This window comes from Pleurodeles waltl, chromosome 5 (assembly GCF_031143425.1).
Source record: "Pleurodeles waltl isolate 20211129_DDA chromosome 5, aPleWal1.hap1.20221129, whole genome shotgun sequence".
Lineage (NCBI taxonomy): Eukaryota > Metazoa > Chordata > Amphibia > Caudata > Salamandridae > Pleurodeles > Pleurodeles waltl.
Genome location: NC_090444.1, coordinates 1,374,388,626 through 1,374,403,776, shown reverse-complemented (window position 1 = coordinate 1,374,403,776; position 15,151 = coordinate 1,374,388,626). Strand labels below are relative to the sequence as shown.

At 47.3% G+C, this 15,151-nt stretch overlaps 1 protein-coding gene across 2 annotated transcripts in view; it reads right to left on the bottom strand.

The window, feature by feature from the left end:
- PHIP (pleckstrin homology domain interacting protein) overlaps nt 1–15,151 on the bottom strand; it is a 1,338,206-nt gene that overhangs the window by 748,286 nt on the left and 574,769 nt on the right. For both annotated transcript variants that reach the window (XM_069235639.1, XM_069235640.1), the window contains one exon: nt 2,926–3,017. In XM_069235639.1, the coding sequence (XP_069091740.1) occupies nt 2,926–3,017 (92 nt within the window). The remainder of the gene's footprint in view (nt 1–2,925; nt 3,018–15,151) is intronic.

Sequence of the window (15,151 nt, the reverse complement as noted above, 5' to 3'; positions counted from 1 at the left end):
AGCCCCTGTCCTGCAACTACTGCGACGTGGAACTTTTGTTTTGTTGTGCTGCTGAGGCCTACTTGTGAATCCCTGTGTCCACTGTCTGTGGGTCACTTGTGGGGGCTTCAACGACTTCTGTTGGCCTTCCTGCATGCTGAGGGACAGCCCTGATTCCCTCTCAAGGGTAGAGTATCCTGGACCTTGCTGGTCCCAAACACTTTGCAAATACTTCATCTCCTGCTTGCATTTGCCAGTGCTTGTTGGTGAACTGGCTGGTCACTGACCCTCTTGCAATCTGGCGACATCAAGGGACAGCTCGCAGGTGACTCCTGAAATCTTCTGCAGCTCTGGACCCCACAGTTGGACTACTACTTCTATCGACTTGCAGGAACTTCACCTCTAAGAGGATGGGCACTGCCAGCTGCACCACCTGGGCACCTCCCCTTCAAGGGTCCTGGACTCTGTCTTCTTCATTTTCGGGTACCCCATGTCCAGAATCTGTCCTAGAGTTCTATTGGCCTGGTCCTCGGGTTGTGACAACAGCTGGACAATCCGAGGCTTCCACTGACTTCAGAGAGAGTCCCTTCTCCCCTCTGCATCTGGGTCCCCTGGTGCAAGTACTACTGTCTTTTGTATGTCCTGGGGTAAGGACACTCGCCAACTTTCTCTTGTCTTCTGATTTCCTCGGGGCCCACTGGGAAGGGCCCTGAATTCCACGAACTCCAACTACAACTCCCTGTGTTAGCCGATAGGACGACTGGGTGGATAACTACTTAGCACCTGGTCACTGGGGACACTTACTGTACTTACCACTGATGTTTTCATATGCCCCTAGCAAACTACCACACTTACTTTGGCTGGGCTCACTATTTCACATTCCAATTTCTTAGTATAAGATTTGGCCCTCCCATAGGGCCATGAATATTTCATGCTATTTCTGTTAGTTATTTAGTGTACTTATGTGTGTGTAGATAGCCCCAAAAGGAAATATACCAATGCTAATTTAGTAGTAGTGCTGTAATAAAGTATCCTTTTTATGCAACACTTGTGTGGTTCTTTCTTGTGAGTGAGTTACTGTCTGACTACTGTGGTACTGAAAGTGCTTTACATACCTCCTGGATAAGCTTCAGCTGCTCGCCTCAGCTACCCTAGAGAGCTTTTGCTATATGGACACATATTCACTATCAGTAAGGGTTGCCTGGACTCAGTATAGGGTGCCACATCATAAACTGAGCAAACCTCCTACAGTGTGGACCAGTCACAGACATTGTCCGATGACAGCATCCACAGGGCTTTAAACCGTCTACCACACAGACATGCCTTGACGAACCAGGAGTTAAAGAACTAAAACTTAAATAACTTTGAAAAAACGTCGAAAAAGACCAGTCAAAAAATGATTGAGGAGTAGCGCTGGCTGGTGCAGAAAAGAAAAGAACTGACGTCAGTGCTCCGGGATGGTGCCTATATAGGACCCACATCTTATCTGGACCAGACGACACAGATGTGGAGCAGATCGACATAACATAAGGGAGTGTAGGAGTATTGCTTGAGAAAATATTTCCGGATCCATACTGACGCCTGGGGGAAATTATAAGGTAAGGAATCTGCAACTAGATGTCTCTATCAGATGTGTATTTCATCACATTTTTCTCACAGTCCTTATAGAAGTGGTCACCTATCAACTGCAAAAACACTGTTTCTTACACATTGATGGATGGCTATTATTATTAGACAGTTTTTCCAAGAGACCTTCCAGTTTCCTTGTACATAATGGCCTAACGACTACCTCACAAAGCATTAGGACTCTTTTATACTTAACCAGGGCAACATTCCGGGAATTAAAAACAAGGGACATGTAAGAATACAGAAACAATGATCAAAAAAGGAAAGGAAACAGGTGTTTTGTTTAAAGGGGAGAGCCGTAACCAATCATTTATCGTTCAATGACAAGTAGACCAATGCTTACATGCCACGTATCCCCCACCATCCAAAAAGAGAAAAGGTATGGGCTAGCAGACAAGAGTGGGATTGGATACAAAATAAAACCTAATTGTCAAGGAGGGAGACCAATGTATCATGACAATTTCCCATATTCTCTCACAGTGAGAATCATAACTGAAGGTCAACCCTTAGTGTTACAAAACCTAAGTGTAGTACATGTGATGATTGACTCGGTTTTTTGATGCTGCAAACAACGTTTTTTGTTTAATGTAATTAAGTGAATGAAAAGAATTATTGACTATGCATGTTTTAAGTGCAAATTGCTCAATTAAGGTGCCAGATGTCTCACACCACACACACATACTCAGGAAAGGAATTCACTGTACAACCAAAATGTCTTCAAACCTTGTGTAAATTTGATAGATATCGTGAAAACCAATAACCCAGGCCAGAGGACTGAGGAACATGGCAATGTCCAAACAAAGTAACTTGGCTTTGTTGACTTGTTTGGGTGCCACATTGTTTAAGTTCAATACAGAGGATTCAGTTTCCATCTGGATATATCTGAGGAAAAGCTATGACATTATCGTTTGGCGTGTGAAGAGGCAGTTCTACAGGTGCTTTACATGTATCATATATAGAGGACGTTTTCAGGTAGATTTGTGTACACCTATTTAGCTTGATGTCTTTGTCAGCTAGTAAAATGATTTATTTTGGGGATTGGGGAGGGGGAGGGTGGTTAGGGTGCTTCTTGAAAGGTATTGTAAAAACTAATTACAAAATGACAAACTGCAGGTGGAGTTATTCCATAACAGTTTCCAACTGAAGATTTTTAAGTGCAAGATAACTGACAGTAGGAGGAAACAATATAATTGCTTTATGAAGATTTTTCCAAAATTCTGTTACGGTGCATTAGAGTAGTATCCATTGAATTATAAGTTGTAAAACAGCTAAGACACTGACAGCTCCTAGTCATGATTCAAAGTTAACTATGTGACTTACCTTGAGCTACTGCCATCAGTGTGCCATGCCTTCTCCTCATCTTCTGATGTTCCAAGATCACTCGTTCCAGCTATGTCTTCAACTTCACATTCCTTTAAGAAGAAATAAAGCAATAAAGACGCATACAATATAAGAGTACAACAAAATTCCCAACATCAGGACTACAAGTGCTCAATACAGGCAAGCCAGTATATACTGCAACATCACAGATTACCACAGAGATATAAATAGTACACAATATGGTTATTTTTTTACAGGATGGCTATTACACCCACAAGGGTAAAAAAAAGTCACTTGTCTTCAGTGATGCTCTTTTTAGAAGAGATTCTAACTCCAGGTTCATCACCTTTTGAATATCCCCAGGCGTCAGACGGGAACTGTTGATATTTTCAGCAATGCTCTTGTGCATTGGTAGGGAGAGCAATGTGGTGGTTCTTCGGTGACAAAATACCACCCTGGAAGTGACAAAGCTGAACAGACACAGAGCACAAATTGCAGGTTTAAGTGTCCCCAAATCTAATTTCACAGCTACTTATGATATTCAGAAGTCAATTCCACAAAACAGGAAGGTGGGAGGACAGTGTGCAATCTCTGGTTAGACAGAGTATCCACAACAAACAACATTAACAAAGGTAAGTTATTTGCTCTTCTGATGGATACTTTTAACAGCAGAGTCTTCACCTTCATAAAGGATATGATAGCAGTACCACAGATAGGTTGTCAGTCTGAGGAGCGAACTCAGATCAGAAAGTCTGCAGTAGTGTTTTGTAAAAATGTGCACCAATGTCCATGTCGCACCGTGGCAGATGTCCGAAACAGACATCTACCATTTCAGGTGTCAAGTCAAACGCATAAAACTGTCACTGCTCAGCCTATAAACATGGAAGTATAGGTCGCTGAAATTCAGGGGTACGACATTCACTTAGTGCTGAGACAGGGTTCTCCCGATGGGAAAGTCGGACAGAGGAAAAATGCTGAAGTGCTGTGGAACTCTGGGTGTCACTCGCCTGGAAAAGTCAGGGGCTACCTGACATTAATAAGTTCCAGTTTAGTAGCATTTCTCAGAACTTGAGGCAAGAGAGAAAGCAGTGGGAACATGTACAGGAGACCTATGCCACCTCTCAAACAAAACAAATAACCCAGTGACCTTCTTGGCGGAATTTCCAGTGCAAATATGTTGACACAACGCATTCTTAACAGTGCCAAATATCTTACTAGGACATGTCCCACTGATCTAAGAAGTGTTATGACACTTTTCGATGGAGCACCACTTGTGGTCCCACCAGCAGACGAGCGCTCTGGCATTTATTAACCCTGTCAAAAAGATCTTCTGCACTTCCAGCAAGAGAGGCAGCACCTCTTGGCATAGCATCTGGGACATCCCAGATTGTTGCTGCACTACATGGTGGCAGTTGTACTGACGTTTAGGACCTGCGCTAGCCTGTCTTTAATGGTCAGCAGGAAAGTTTATAGTGCCAGACAGATTCCCCTAACTTCCAGAAGATTGATATAGAGTTAGCTCTCCTCTGGAAACCAGAGGCCTCTAATATCCACCCAACCCAGATCATGTCTGTCAGAACTGTAAACTCTGGGTTGGGAAGAGAACATGGCTTATGGCAGGTCAGGCTGGTGCTCGCCAGTGATCACATGAGGATCTGCGCTGTCACCTGCCAGAGAGAGGCAACCCCTTTGCTGAGCCCATTAAAGCCTTGGGTTCCATTGTAGTGCCTCCATAAGCTATCTGGCACATGGGATAAGGAGGATGCATGGGGCCAAGGGACCAAAATGCCTCAGACCTACCCTCACAGAGACCAGAGACTAAGCACAAGCACGAAACATTGGAATTGTATCCTAAATGTTCAGGACTCAATGTGGTGGTGGACAGCCCTGGACACCACTCTATCTAGGATAGCCAGTTTTGAAAATAATTCTCTGAACGGGGAACACATTTGAATTGGAAAACCACAAACATATCAAGTGATCAGCAGTCTTACAGAAGTGGTCTGACACTGACTTTGGTGATCGCTCCTTGAGAAGATAGTGGCAGAGATATGGGAGTCCATGTATCGTACCGAACTGCAAAGGCGAGCTCAAAACACAGTCGTTTTCGTGAATCCCTGAGGGGTCGAGGTAAGGCATAAGTGCAGCACAACAAATTGGTAGTGTTCTGACCCCTCTGTCTACAGAAAGTAGTATGTGAAACTGTAGGACAGAGATATGAAAAAGGTTTACTACAAGTCAAGGGATACTATCCAGTTTCCTTGATCCAAAGCAGAGAGAATCTGAGCTACAGTGAGCTTTTTGAATTTGCCCTTTTGAAATGTGCCTTTCAGAAAGACATTTAATGGTTGAAGGTCTAGCATAGCCTGAGGCCTCTGTCCTTCAGCATGAAAAAGTAGTGCCAATAGCATCTCCCGGCCCGGTTAGAGTCCGGCACCCACTCAATAGTGACCAATCATTAAAACAGAGCAGTGGTCTACAAGCAATTGCTCTGGTGTGAGGGGGACTAAGAGGTGCAGATGAAATCAAAGAGAGCGCCCCTTTGAACAATTTGTAAAACCATAAACCTAACATGATGGATTTCCAGCTGGGGTGGAAATACCGTATCCTACCCATAAAATTGCCATTTGACTGCCTTAAAGGGTCAATTAAAGCAGCTTAGGAATCACATCAGCAGAGGAGAAAAAGCTGGACAATAGATGCCCTTACTGGAGCAAACGGCTTAGGCCACCATGAAACCCTCTGCCCTAAAAGGACTGGGTTTGCTGCTGTGGTGTTGTGGAGGCTGACCCTGCAAGATAAGTCTCTAGACTGTCCTTAAACTCTCTATACCATAGGTGGAATTGTCCGACTGGGTACAATCACCCAATCGATTAAGCTGTGAAACAACTATTTTTGAAACGCGCTAGAGCAGTGCAGGAAGCTGGCTATCTATGCAGTGTACCAAATGTAGGGGTACTCTATGAAGAGTACAGGCGACCCTTATTAGTTTACAGGGGTAAAAGTGACAATCCCAAAAGCTCTTTTTTTGGTAGTTTGGATGAGCAGTTAGGCTTATCAGAGGGTAGTGCTAAGCATTTATTGTACTGACAGAGGCAATAAATGTGCCACACACTCGAGAAGGAACTCAAGACCAATTGTTAGAAAAATAGTAACTTTGTTTATAATATGTCTCAACACCAGAATACTGTTGGCAAGAATAAATACTGATGCACTTTTGAAGAACACAGACAACGTACTTGAAGTACCTCTAATACTGTAATGTAATCCTATGAAGAAAATCACAGATATTACATATGGGTACTCAACAGCGACTAACAGGACCAAACTTCTGGAGCCAAGCTAAGTATGGAGCAAGGTCCAAGGCAGCACAAACAGGTCACCTTGTAAGGCTCCGGGGCATCCGGGTCCAGAGGTGCTTTTCAGTGTCGGGTACCCCAGTGGGTTTATTGGGAAGCAGTCATAAGAAAAAGAGGCTGCACATAGGGACTAAGGGACCAGTCCGGCTAAGCCAAAAGGGGGGCTCAGGTCTTGCAATGCTCGGGGACTTGGGCGACCTTTGGTCTTCTCCTTGGTTCTGGACGGCCGAATGCAGAGATTTCCTGAGACGTCGGGTCTTTCTCACCAGAGGCAGTGGAGTAGAGGAGGCCTTAACAGAGAGGCTGCAGGCAGCACCAGGAAGTTCACAATTGAGAGATTCAAGGTGGGGTTAGGACCCAGAGAGCCTGGGGACCATGCTGGCACCATTGGCTCCATTTGGATTGGGCTAGGGGGCAAAGGTTCAGTGGTGCTTTCCGGTGTCGGGTTTTTGGTGGTCCGGAGTCCTAAAGGTAACTCTCTTGTGCCTGCAGGGAGGCAGCATGCTCTTCCACAGGAGATCCTGGTTACTTCTCGAAGTGCTGGAAGTCCTCCCAGGCTTTTGGAGGCAGCACAACAGAAGGACAAGTCATCTTTGGAGCAACAGTCGAGGACAGCAGGCAGGCTATCATGGTTGGGGGTCCACGTCAGCGGGTACTCCTTATTACTTGCTTTTTGTAGCTCTTCGGGTCCCTGTTCAGTTCAGCGAATCTGTTCTTCCGATACCAAACACCATAGGATTCAGTGAAGCCATGAGCTGACTGAGTCACTCATGATGATGAGTGTCCTACTCAAACGGTGGCTTCCCAATACAGTTGCAATGCTCAGCACAAGAGATGGGCATGAAAGGGTTATATCTGCTTGGACAGTTAGGACCACACATTAAAAATAATGCACCCTGCCTTAGGCCAAGGTATGCTGTAGGGCTTACTTACATAAATTTAGATGCAGTGCAGTGCTGGTGACATGGCACATGAAGGGGTTGCCATGTTGTGTTTTCGCCTGCCTTGCACCAGGACATGCAGACTGCAATGACAGCTGTGTGCAACTTGCTTTTAGGGGGGGTCCCTGAGAGTGGCACAATAAGTACAGCAGCCCTTCGGGGACCTCTCCTCTAAACATGCAGTGGGTACCAGGGGTACCACTTAGCAGGAACATACACAAGTAGAGGAGGGGTCCAACTGTGCACATTGTTACCTGTTTTTAGAAAAAGAGCACTGGAACTGGGTAAATGTTTAGCAGGGACACAGTGCACCTCAGTCAAAAAAACTTTAGTACCAGTGGGCAAAACGTGGGGGTGGCCATGCCAAAAAGGACATTTTCCTACACAATCCTCCACCCTAAATAAAAGGGAATGAGACAAACCTTTCTCCAGAGAGTCTTCATTGTCCAAGAGGGAAAGGCCATCATCATTTGGCATGGTCGGTCCCTGGTCTATGTTCCACTGGAAAGTACATAGCCTTTAAGGAGATGGACCACCTCAACAGATTAGAATTTTCCCCTTTCATTGCATCAGCTATGTGAGAGGCCAGCGGTCCATTTGAACAATGAAGTGATTACCAAACAAGTATGGTCTCACTTTCTTCAGGGACCAGACCGCTGCAGAGGCTTCCCTCTCAATGGCACTCCAATGCTGTGTTCTGAACCTCCTGCTAATGAAAGCAACAGGGTAGTCATGGCCATAATCACTGGTCTGGGATAGGACTGCTATCTCATGTTCAGAGGCATCTGTCTATCCTCTTTCAGGATGTCAAAAGCCTTTTGACAATCTGTAAGGAAATGCCTCCTTGGCATGGTTACCCCCTGACTTTTTGCCTTTGCTGATGCTATGTTTTGATTTGAAAATGTGCTGAGGCCTGCTAACCAGGCCCCAGCACCAGTGTTCTTTCCCTAACCTGTACTTTTGTTTGCACAATTGGCACACCCTGGCATCCAGGTAAGTCCCTTGTAACTGGTACCCCTGGTACCAAGGGCCCTGATGCCAGGGAAGGTCTCTAAGGGCTGCAGCATATTTTATGCCACCCTGGGGACCCCTCACTCAGCACAGACACACTGCTTGCCAGCTTGTGTGTGCTGGTGAGGACAAAAACGAGTAAGTCGACATGGCACTCTGTAGGAGGCTGGACTGGCTAGTAGTGAGTACCAAGGGGTACTTACACCTTGCACCAGGCCCAGTTATCCCTTATTAGTGTATAGGGTGTCTAGCAGCTTAGGCTGATAGATAATGGTAGCTTAGCAGAGCAGCTTAGGCTGACCTAGGAGACGAGTGAAGCTCCTACAGTACCACTAGTGTCATATGCACAATATCATAAGAAAACACAATACACAGATACACTAAAAATAAAGGTACTTTATTTTTATGACAAAATGCCAAAAGTATCTCAGTGAGTACCCTCAGTATGAGGATAGCAAATATACACAAGATATATGTACACAATACCAAAAATATGCAGTATAGTATTAGAAAACAGTGCAAACAATGTATAGTTACAATAGGATGCAATGGGGGCACATAGGTTTAGGGGCAACACAAACCATATACTCCAAAAGTGGAATGCGAACCACGAATGGACCCCAAACCTATGTGACCTTGTAGAGGGTCGCTGGGACTGTAAGAAAACAGTGAGGGTTCGAAAAATAGCCCACCCCAAGACCCTGAAAAGTGAGTGCAAAGTGCACTAAAGTTCCCCAAAGAGCACAGAAGTTGTGATAGGGGAATTCTGCAGGAAAGACACAAACCAGCAATGCAACAACGATGGATTTCCAAACGAGGGTACCTGTGGAACAAGGGGACCAAGTCCAAAAGTCACATGCAAGTCGGAGATGGGCAGATGCCCAGGAAATGCCAGCTGTGGGTGCAAAGAAGCTGCTACTGGACAGTAGAAGCTGAGGATTCTGCAGGAACGACAAGAGCTAGAAACTTCCCCTTTGGAGGATGGATGCCCCATGTCGTGGAGAGTCGTGCAGAAGTGTTTTCCTGAAGAAAGACCGCAAACAAGCCTTGCCAGCTGCAAGTCGTGCGGTTAGGGTTTTTGGATGCTGCTGTGGCCCAGGAGGGACCAGGATGTCGCCAATTGCGTCAGGGGACAGAGGGGGCGCCCAGCAGGACGAGGAGCCCTCTCAGAAGCAGGCAGCACCCGAAGAAGTGCCGGAACAGGCACTACGAAGAGGAGTGAAACAGTGCTCACCCGAAGTTACACAAAGGAGTCCCACGTCGCCGGAGGACAACTCAAGAGGTCGTGCACTGCAGGTTAGAGTGCCGTGGACCCAGGCTTGGCTGTGCACAAAGGATTTCCGCCGGAAGTGCACAGAGGCCGGAGTAGCTGCAAAAGTCGCGGTTCCCAGCAATGCAGTCTGGCGTGGGGAGGCAAGGACTTACCTCCACCAAACTTGGACTGAAGAGTCACTGGACTGTGGGAGTCACTTGGACAGAGTTGCTGGATTCAAGGGACCTCGCTCGTCGTGCTGAGAGGAGACCCAGGGGACCGGTGATGCAGTTCTTTGGTGCCTGCGGTTGCAGGGGGACGATTCCATCGGCCCACAGGAGATTTCTTCAGAGCTTCTAGTGCAGAGAGGAGGCAGACAACCCCCACAGCATGCACCACCAGGAAAGCAGTCGAGAAGGTGGCAGGATCAGCGTTACAGAGTTGCAGTAGTCGTCTTCGCTACTTTGTTGCAGTTTTGCAGGCTTCCAGCGCGGTCAGCAGTCGATTCATTGGCAAAAGGTGAAGAGAGAGATGCAGAGGAACTCTGATGAGCTCTTGCATTCATTATCTAAGGAATTCCCCAAAGCAGAGACCCTAAATAGCCAGAAAAGAGGGTTTGGCTACTTAGGAGAGAAGATAGGCTAGCAACACCTGAAGGAGCCTATCAGAAGGAGTCTCTGACGTCACCTGCTGGCCCTGGCCACTCAGAGCAGTCCAGTGTGCCAGCAGCACCTTTTTCCAAGATGGCAGACGTCTGGAGCACACTGGAGGAGCTCTGGGCACCTCCCAGGGGAGGTGCAGGTCAGTGGAGTGGTCACTCCCCTTTCCTTTGTCCAGTTTCGCGCCAGAGCAGGGCTGAGGGGTCCTTGAACCGGTGTAGACTGGCTTATGCAGAAATGGGCACCATGTGTGCCCATGAAAGCATTTCCAGAGGCTGGGGGAGGCTACTCCTCCCCTGCCTTCACACCATTTTCCAAAGGGAGAGGGTGTAACACCCTCTCTCTGAGGAAGTCCTTTGTTCTGCCTTCCTGGGCCAAGCCTGACTGGACCCCAGGAGGGCAGAAACCTGTCTGAGGGGTTGGCAGCAGCAGCAGCTGCAGTGAAACCCCTGAAAAGGCAGTTTGGCAGTACCCAGGTCTGTGCTACAGACCCGTGGGATCATGGGATTGTACCAACAATGCCAGGATGGCATAGAGGGGGCAATTCCATGATCTTAGACATGTTACATGGCCATATTCGGAGTTACCATTGTGAAGCTACACATAGGTAGTGACCTATATGTAGTGCACGCGTGTAATGGTGTCCCCGCACTCACAAAGTCCGGGGAATTGGCCCTGAACAATGTGGGGGCACCTTGGCTAGTGCCAGGGTGCCCACACACGAAGTAACTTAGCACCCAACCTTTACCAGGTAAAGGTTAGACATATAGGCGACTTATAAGTTACTTAAGTGCAGTGTAAAATGGCTGTGAAATAACGTGGACGTTATTTCACTCAGGCTGCAGTGGCAGGCCTGTGTAAGAATTGTCAGAGCTCCCTATGGGTGGCAAAAGAAATGCTGCAGCCCATAGGGATCTCCTGGAACCCCAATACCCTGGGTACCTCAGTACCATATACTAGGGAATTATAAGGGTGTTCCAGTATGCCAATGTAAATTGGTAAAATTGGTCACTAGCCTGTTAGTGACAATTTGAAAGAAATGAGAGAGAATAACCACTGAGGTTCTGATTAGCAGAGCGTCAGTGAGACAGTTAGTCATAACACAGGTAACACATACAGGGCACACTTATGAGCACTGGGGCCCTGGCTGGCAGGGTCCCAGTGACACATACAACTAAAACAACATATATACAGTGGAATATGGGGGTAACATGCCAGGCAAGATGGTACTTTCCTACACACTCCCTCAGGGTGCCATGCCAACCTCACACTGCCTATGCAGTATAGATAAGTCACCCCTCTAGCAGGCCTTACAGCCCTAAGGCAGGGTGCACTATACCATAGGTGAGGGCACCAGTGCATGAGCACTGTGCCCCTACAGTGTCTAAGCAAAACCTTAGACATTGTAAGTGCAGGGTAGCCATAAGAGTATATGGTCTGGGAGTCTGTCATACACGAACTCCACAGCACCATAATGGCTACACTGAAAACTGGGAAGTTTGGTATCAAACTTCTCAGCACAATAATTGCACACTGATGCCAGTGTACATTTTATTGTAACCTACACCCCAGAGGGCACCTTAGAGGTGCCCCCTGAAACCTTAACCAACTACCCGTGTAGGCTGACTGGTTTTAGCAGCCTGCCACACTCGAGACATGTTGCTGGCCATATGGGGAGAGTGCCTTTGTCACTCTGTGGCTAGTAACAAAGCCTGCACTGGGTGGAGATGCTTATCACCTCCCCCTTGCAGGAGCTGAAAAACCTGGCGGTGAGCCTCAAAGGCTCACCCCCTTTGTTACAGCACCACAGTGCATTCCAGCTAGTGGAGTTGCCCACCCCCTCCGGCCACGGCCCCACTTTTGGCGGCAAGGCCGGAGGAGTTAATGAGAAAAACAAGGAGGAGTCACTGGCCAGTCAGGACAGCCCCTAAGGCAACCTGAGCTGAAGTGACTCTGACTTTTAGGAATCCTCCATCTTGCAGATGGGAGGATCCTCCCAATAGGGATAGGATTGTGACCCCTTCCCCTTGGGAGGAGGCACAAAGAGGGTGTAGCCACCCTCAGGGCTAGTGGCCATTGGCTACTGCCCTCCCTGACCTAAACACACCCCTAAATTCTGTATTTAGGGGCTCCCCTGAACCTAGGAACTCAGATTCCTGCAACCTAAGAAGAAGAGGACTGCTAAGCTGAAAAACCCTGCAGAGAAGACGGAGACACCAACTGCTTTGGCCCCAGCTCTACCGGCCTGTCTCCCCCCTTCTGAAGAAACTGCTCCGGCGACGCTCTCCCCAGGGACCAGCGACCTCTGAATCCTCAGAGGACTGCCCTGCTCTAGAAGGACCAAGAAACTCCTGAGAACAGCGGCCCTGTTCACCCAAGACTGCAACTTTGTTTCCAAAGAAGCAACTTCAAGACAACTGCGTTTCCCGCCGGAAGCGTGAGACTTGCTACTCTGCACCCGACGCCCCCAGCTCGACTTGTGGAGAAACAACACTTCAGGGAGGACTCCCCGGCGACTACGAGACTGTGAGTAGCCAGAGTTGCCCCCCCTGACCCCCCACAGCGACGCCTGCAGAGGGAATCCCGAGGCTCCCCCTGACCGCGACTGCCTGACTCCCAGATCCCGACGCCTGGAAAAGACTCTGCACCGCAGCCCCCAGGACCTGAAGGATCGGAACTCCAGTGCAGGAGTGACCCCCCAGGAGGCCCTCTCCCTTGCCCAGGTGGTGGCTACCCCGAGGAGCCCCCCCTTGCTTGCCTGCATCGCCAAAGAGACCCCTTGGTCTCCCATTGATTTCCATGGGAAACCCGACGTGTGTTTGCACACTGCACCCGGCCGCCCTGTGCTGCTGAGGGTGTACTTTCTGTGCTAACTTGTGTCCCCCCCCGGTGCCCTACAAAACCCCCCTGGTCTGCCCTCCGAAGACACGGGTACTTACCTCCTGGCAGACTGGAACCGGGGCACCCCCTTCTCCATTGAAGCCTATGTGTTTTGGGCACCACTTTGAACTCTGCACCTGACCGGCCCTGAGCTGCTGGTGTGGTAACTTTGGGGTTGCTCTGAACCCCCAACGGTGGGCTACCTTGGACCCAAACTTGAACCCCGTAGGTGGTTTACTTACCTACAAAAACTAACAAATACTTACCTCCCCCAGGAACTGTTGAAAATTGCACTGTCTAGTTTTAAAATAGCTATATGTGATTTATTTGAAAAATATATATGCTATTGTGATTATTCAAAGTTCCTAAAGTACTTACCTGCAATACCTTTCATTTGAAGTATTACATGTAAAATTTGAACCTGTGGTTCTTAAAATAAACTAAGAAAATATATTTTTCTATACAAAAACCTATTGGCCTGGAATTGTCAGTGTGTGTTCCTCATTTATTGCCTGTGTGTGTACAACAAATGCTTAACACTACTCCTTTGATAAGCCTACTGCTCGACCACACTACCACAAAATAGAGCATTAGTATTATCTCTTTTTGCCACTATCTTACCTCTAAAGGGAACCCTTGGACTCTGTGCATACTATTCCTTACTTTGAAATAGTGCATACAGAGCCAACTTCCTACACAATCTAACTGTCCAGATTACCTTCTTTCATTTTCTCCTGGAGAGGAGTTCTGTGAGGGGTGCCACAATAGTGTAATACCCCTTCACAAACCTCCTGTAGTACCCAGTCAAGGGTCTGGGTTGTTGGAGCTTCACAGCCCAGAATTGTCTGGACCTTGGGTTATAAGAGCTGCACTTGGCCTCCATCTACAAATTGGCCCAAGTATACAACTGTGTCCTGCTCTCTCTAGCACTTAATTGCCTTGAAACGGAGGCCTGCCAGCTGCAGAGCCTCAAGGACCTTCCCAGGAACTATATACATCATCATCTAGATATGCTGCACTAAAAGACTACAACCTAGCTAGGGCTTAGCTCACTAATTGTTGGAAGATGACAGGGGCATTCTTTAGTCCAAAGGGCACCACACTAGTAGTGACCATCTGGAGTCGAGAATACTGTTTTCCCTTTGGCTCCAGGGGTTATCCAAATCTGCCAGTACCCGGACATCAAATCAAAGGTACTGAGAAACATCTCAGCAGCCAGCCTGACAATTAATTAATTAGCCCTCATCTTGGTGACAGCATTGAGGCCTCTACAGTCCACACAAAACCCCTGCTCTGGCTTACCTCCCTTGGAATGAGGTTTGGGGACAAAGAACACCGGGCAAGCCCAGGGGCTTCCAGAGGTCTCAATTACCCAAGTTCCAGCATCTTGTTTACTTAAGCTCTGATGCTTTCATCGACTTGATCAGGCTATCTGTAGATTTTGTCAGGCAGGCTCTCTAGTGTCCACAGCATGGGTACACTAGGAAGTCTGACTGGGGGTCAAAGAAAAGACCCTAGCATACTGTCTCAGGACTTGCCTCCAATGAGCTAGCTGTTAGGCAGTGAGTGCGTAGGAAGCTGGCTCTCTATATAGATGCATTAAAAAGAACACAGTGCAGGGAGTGAAGTGGATCCCAATTGATTTGCAGAGGCAAAAGTAGATAGTACTAACAGCTCTATTTTGTGGTAGTGTGGGTAAGACGTTAGGCTTATCAGAGGGTAGTGCTAAGCATTTGTTTTACTCACATAAGCAATAAGTAAGACATACATTTAAAAAATAAATCTGAGACCAATTTAGAAAAATAACACTTTTTTTTATATATACTTTGAAACCAAGAACTTCTTTACAAGGTAAGGAATGGTTTCTTACCTGTAACTCCAGTTCTCTCGTAGGGGTATTTCCATGATAGTCATAAGCATTGAATAGTTCCGCGCGCCTGCGGGGACCCCGGAGCACTGATGTGAAGTATATTCTTAAGTGCAAACACCAGCCGTTTAAAGAAAAGGTCTGTCAAAAAACACTTAAGAATAACATTGTGCAGCCTATGTGAACAGCTACACAGGCCAAATTGTTGAAAAGAAAATCAATAGTAGTGTAAATTCATGTTCAAACACCTATTTATT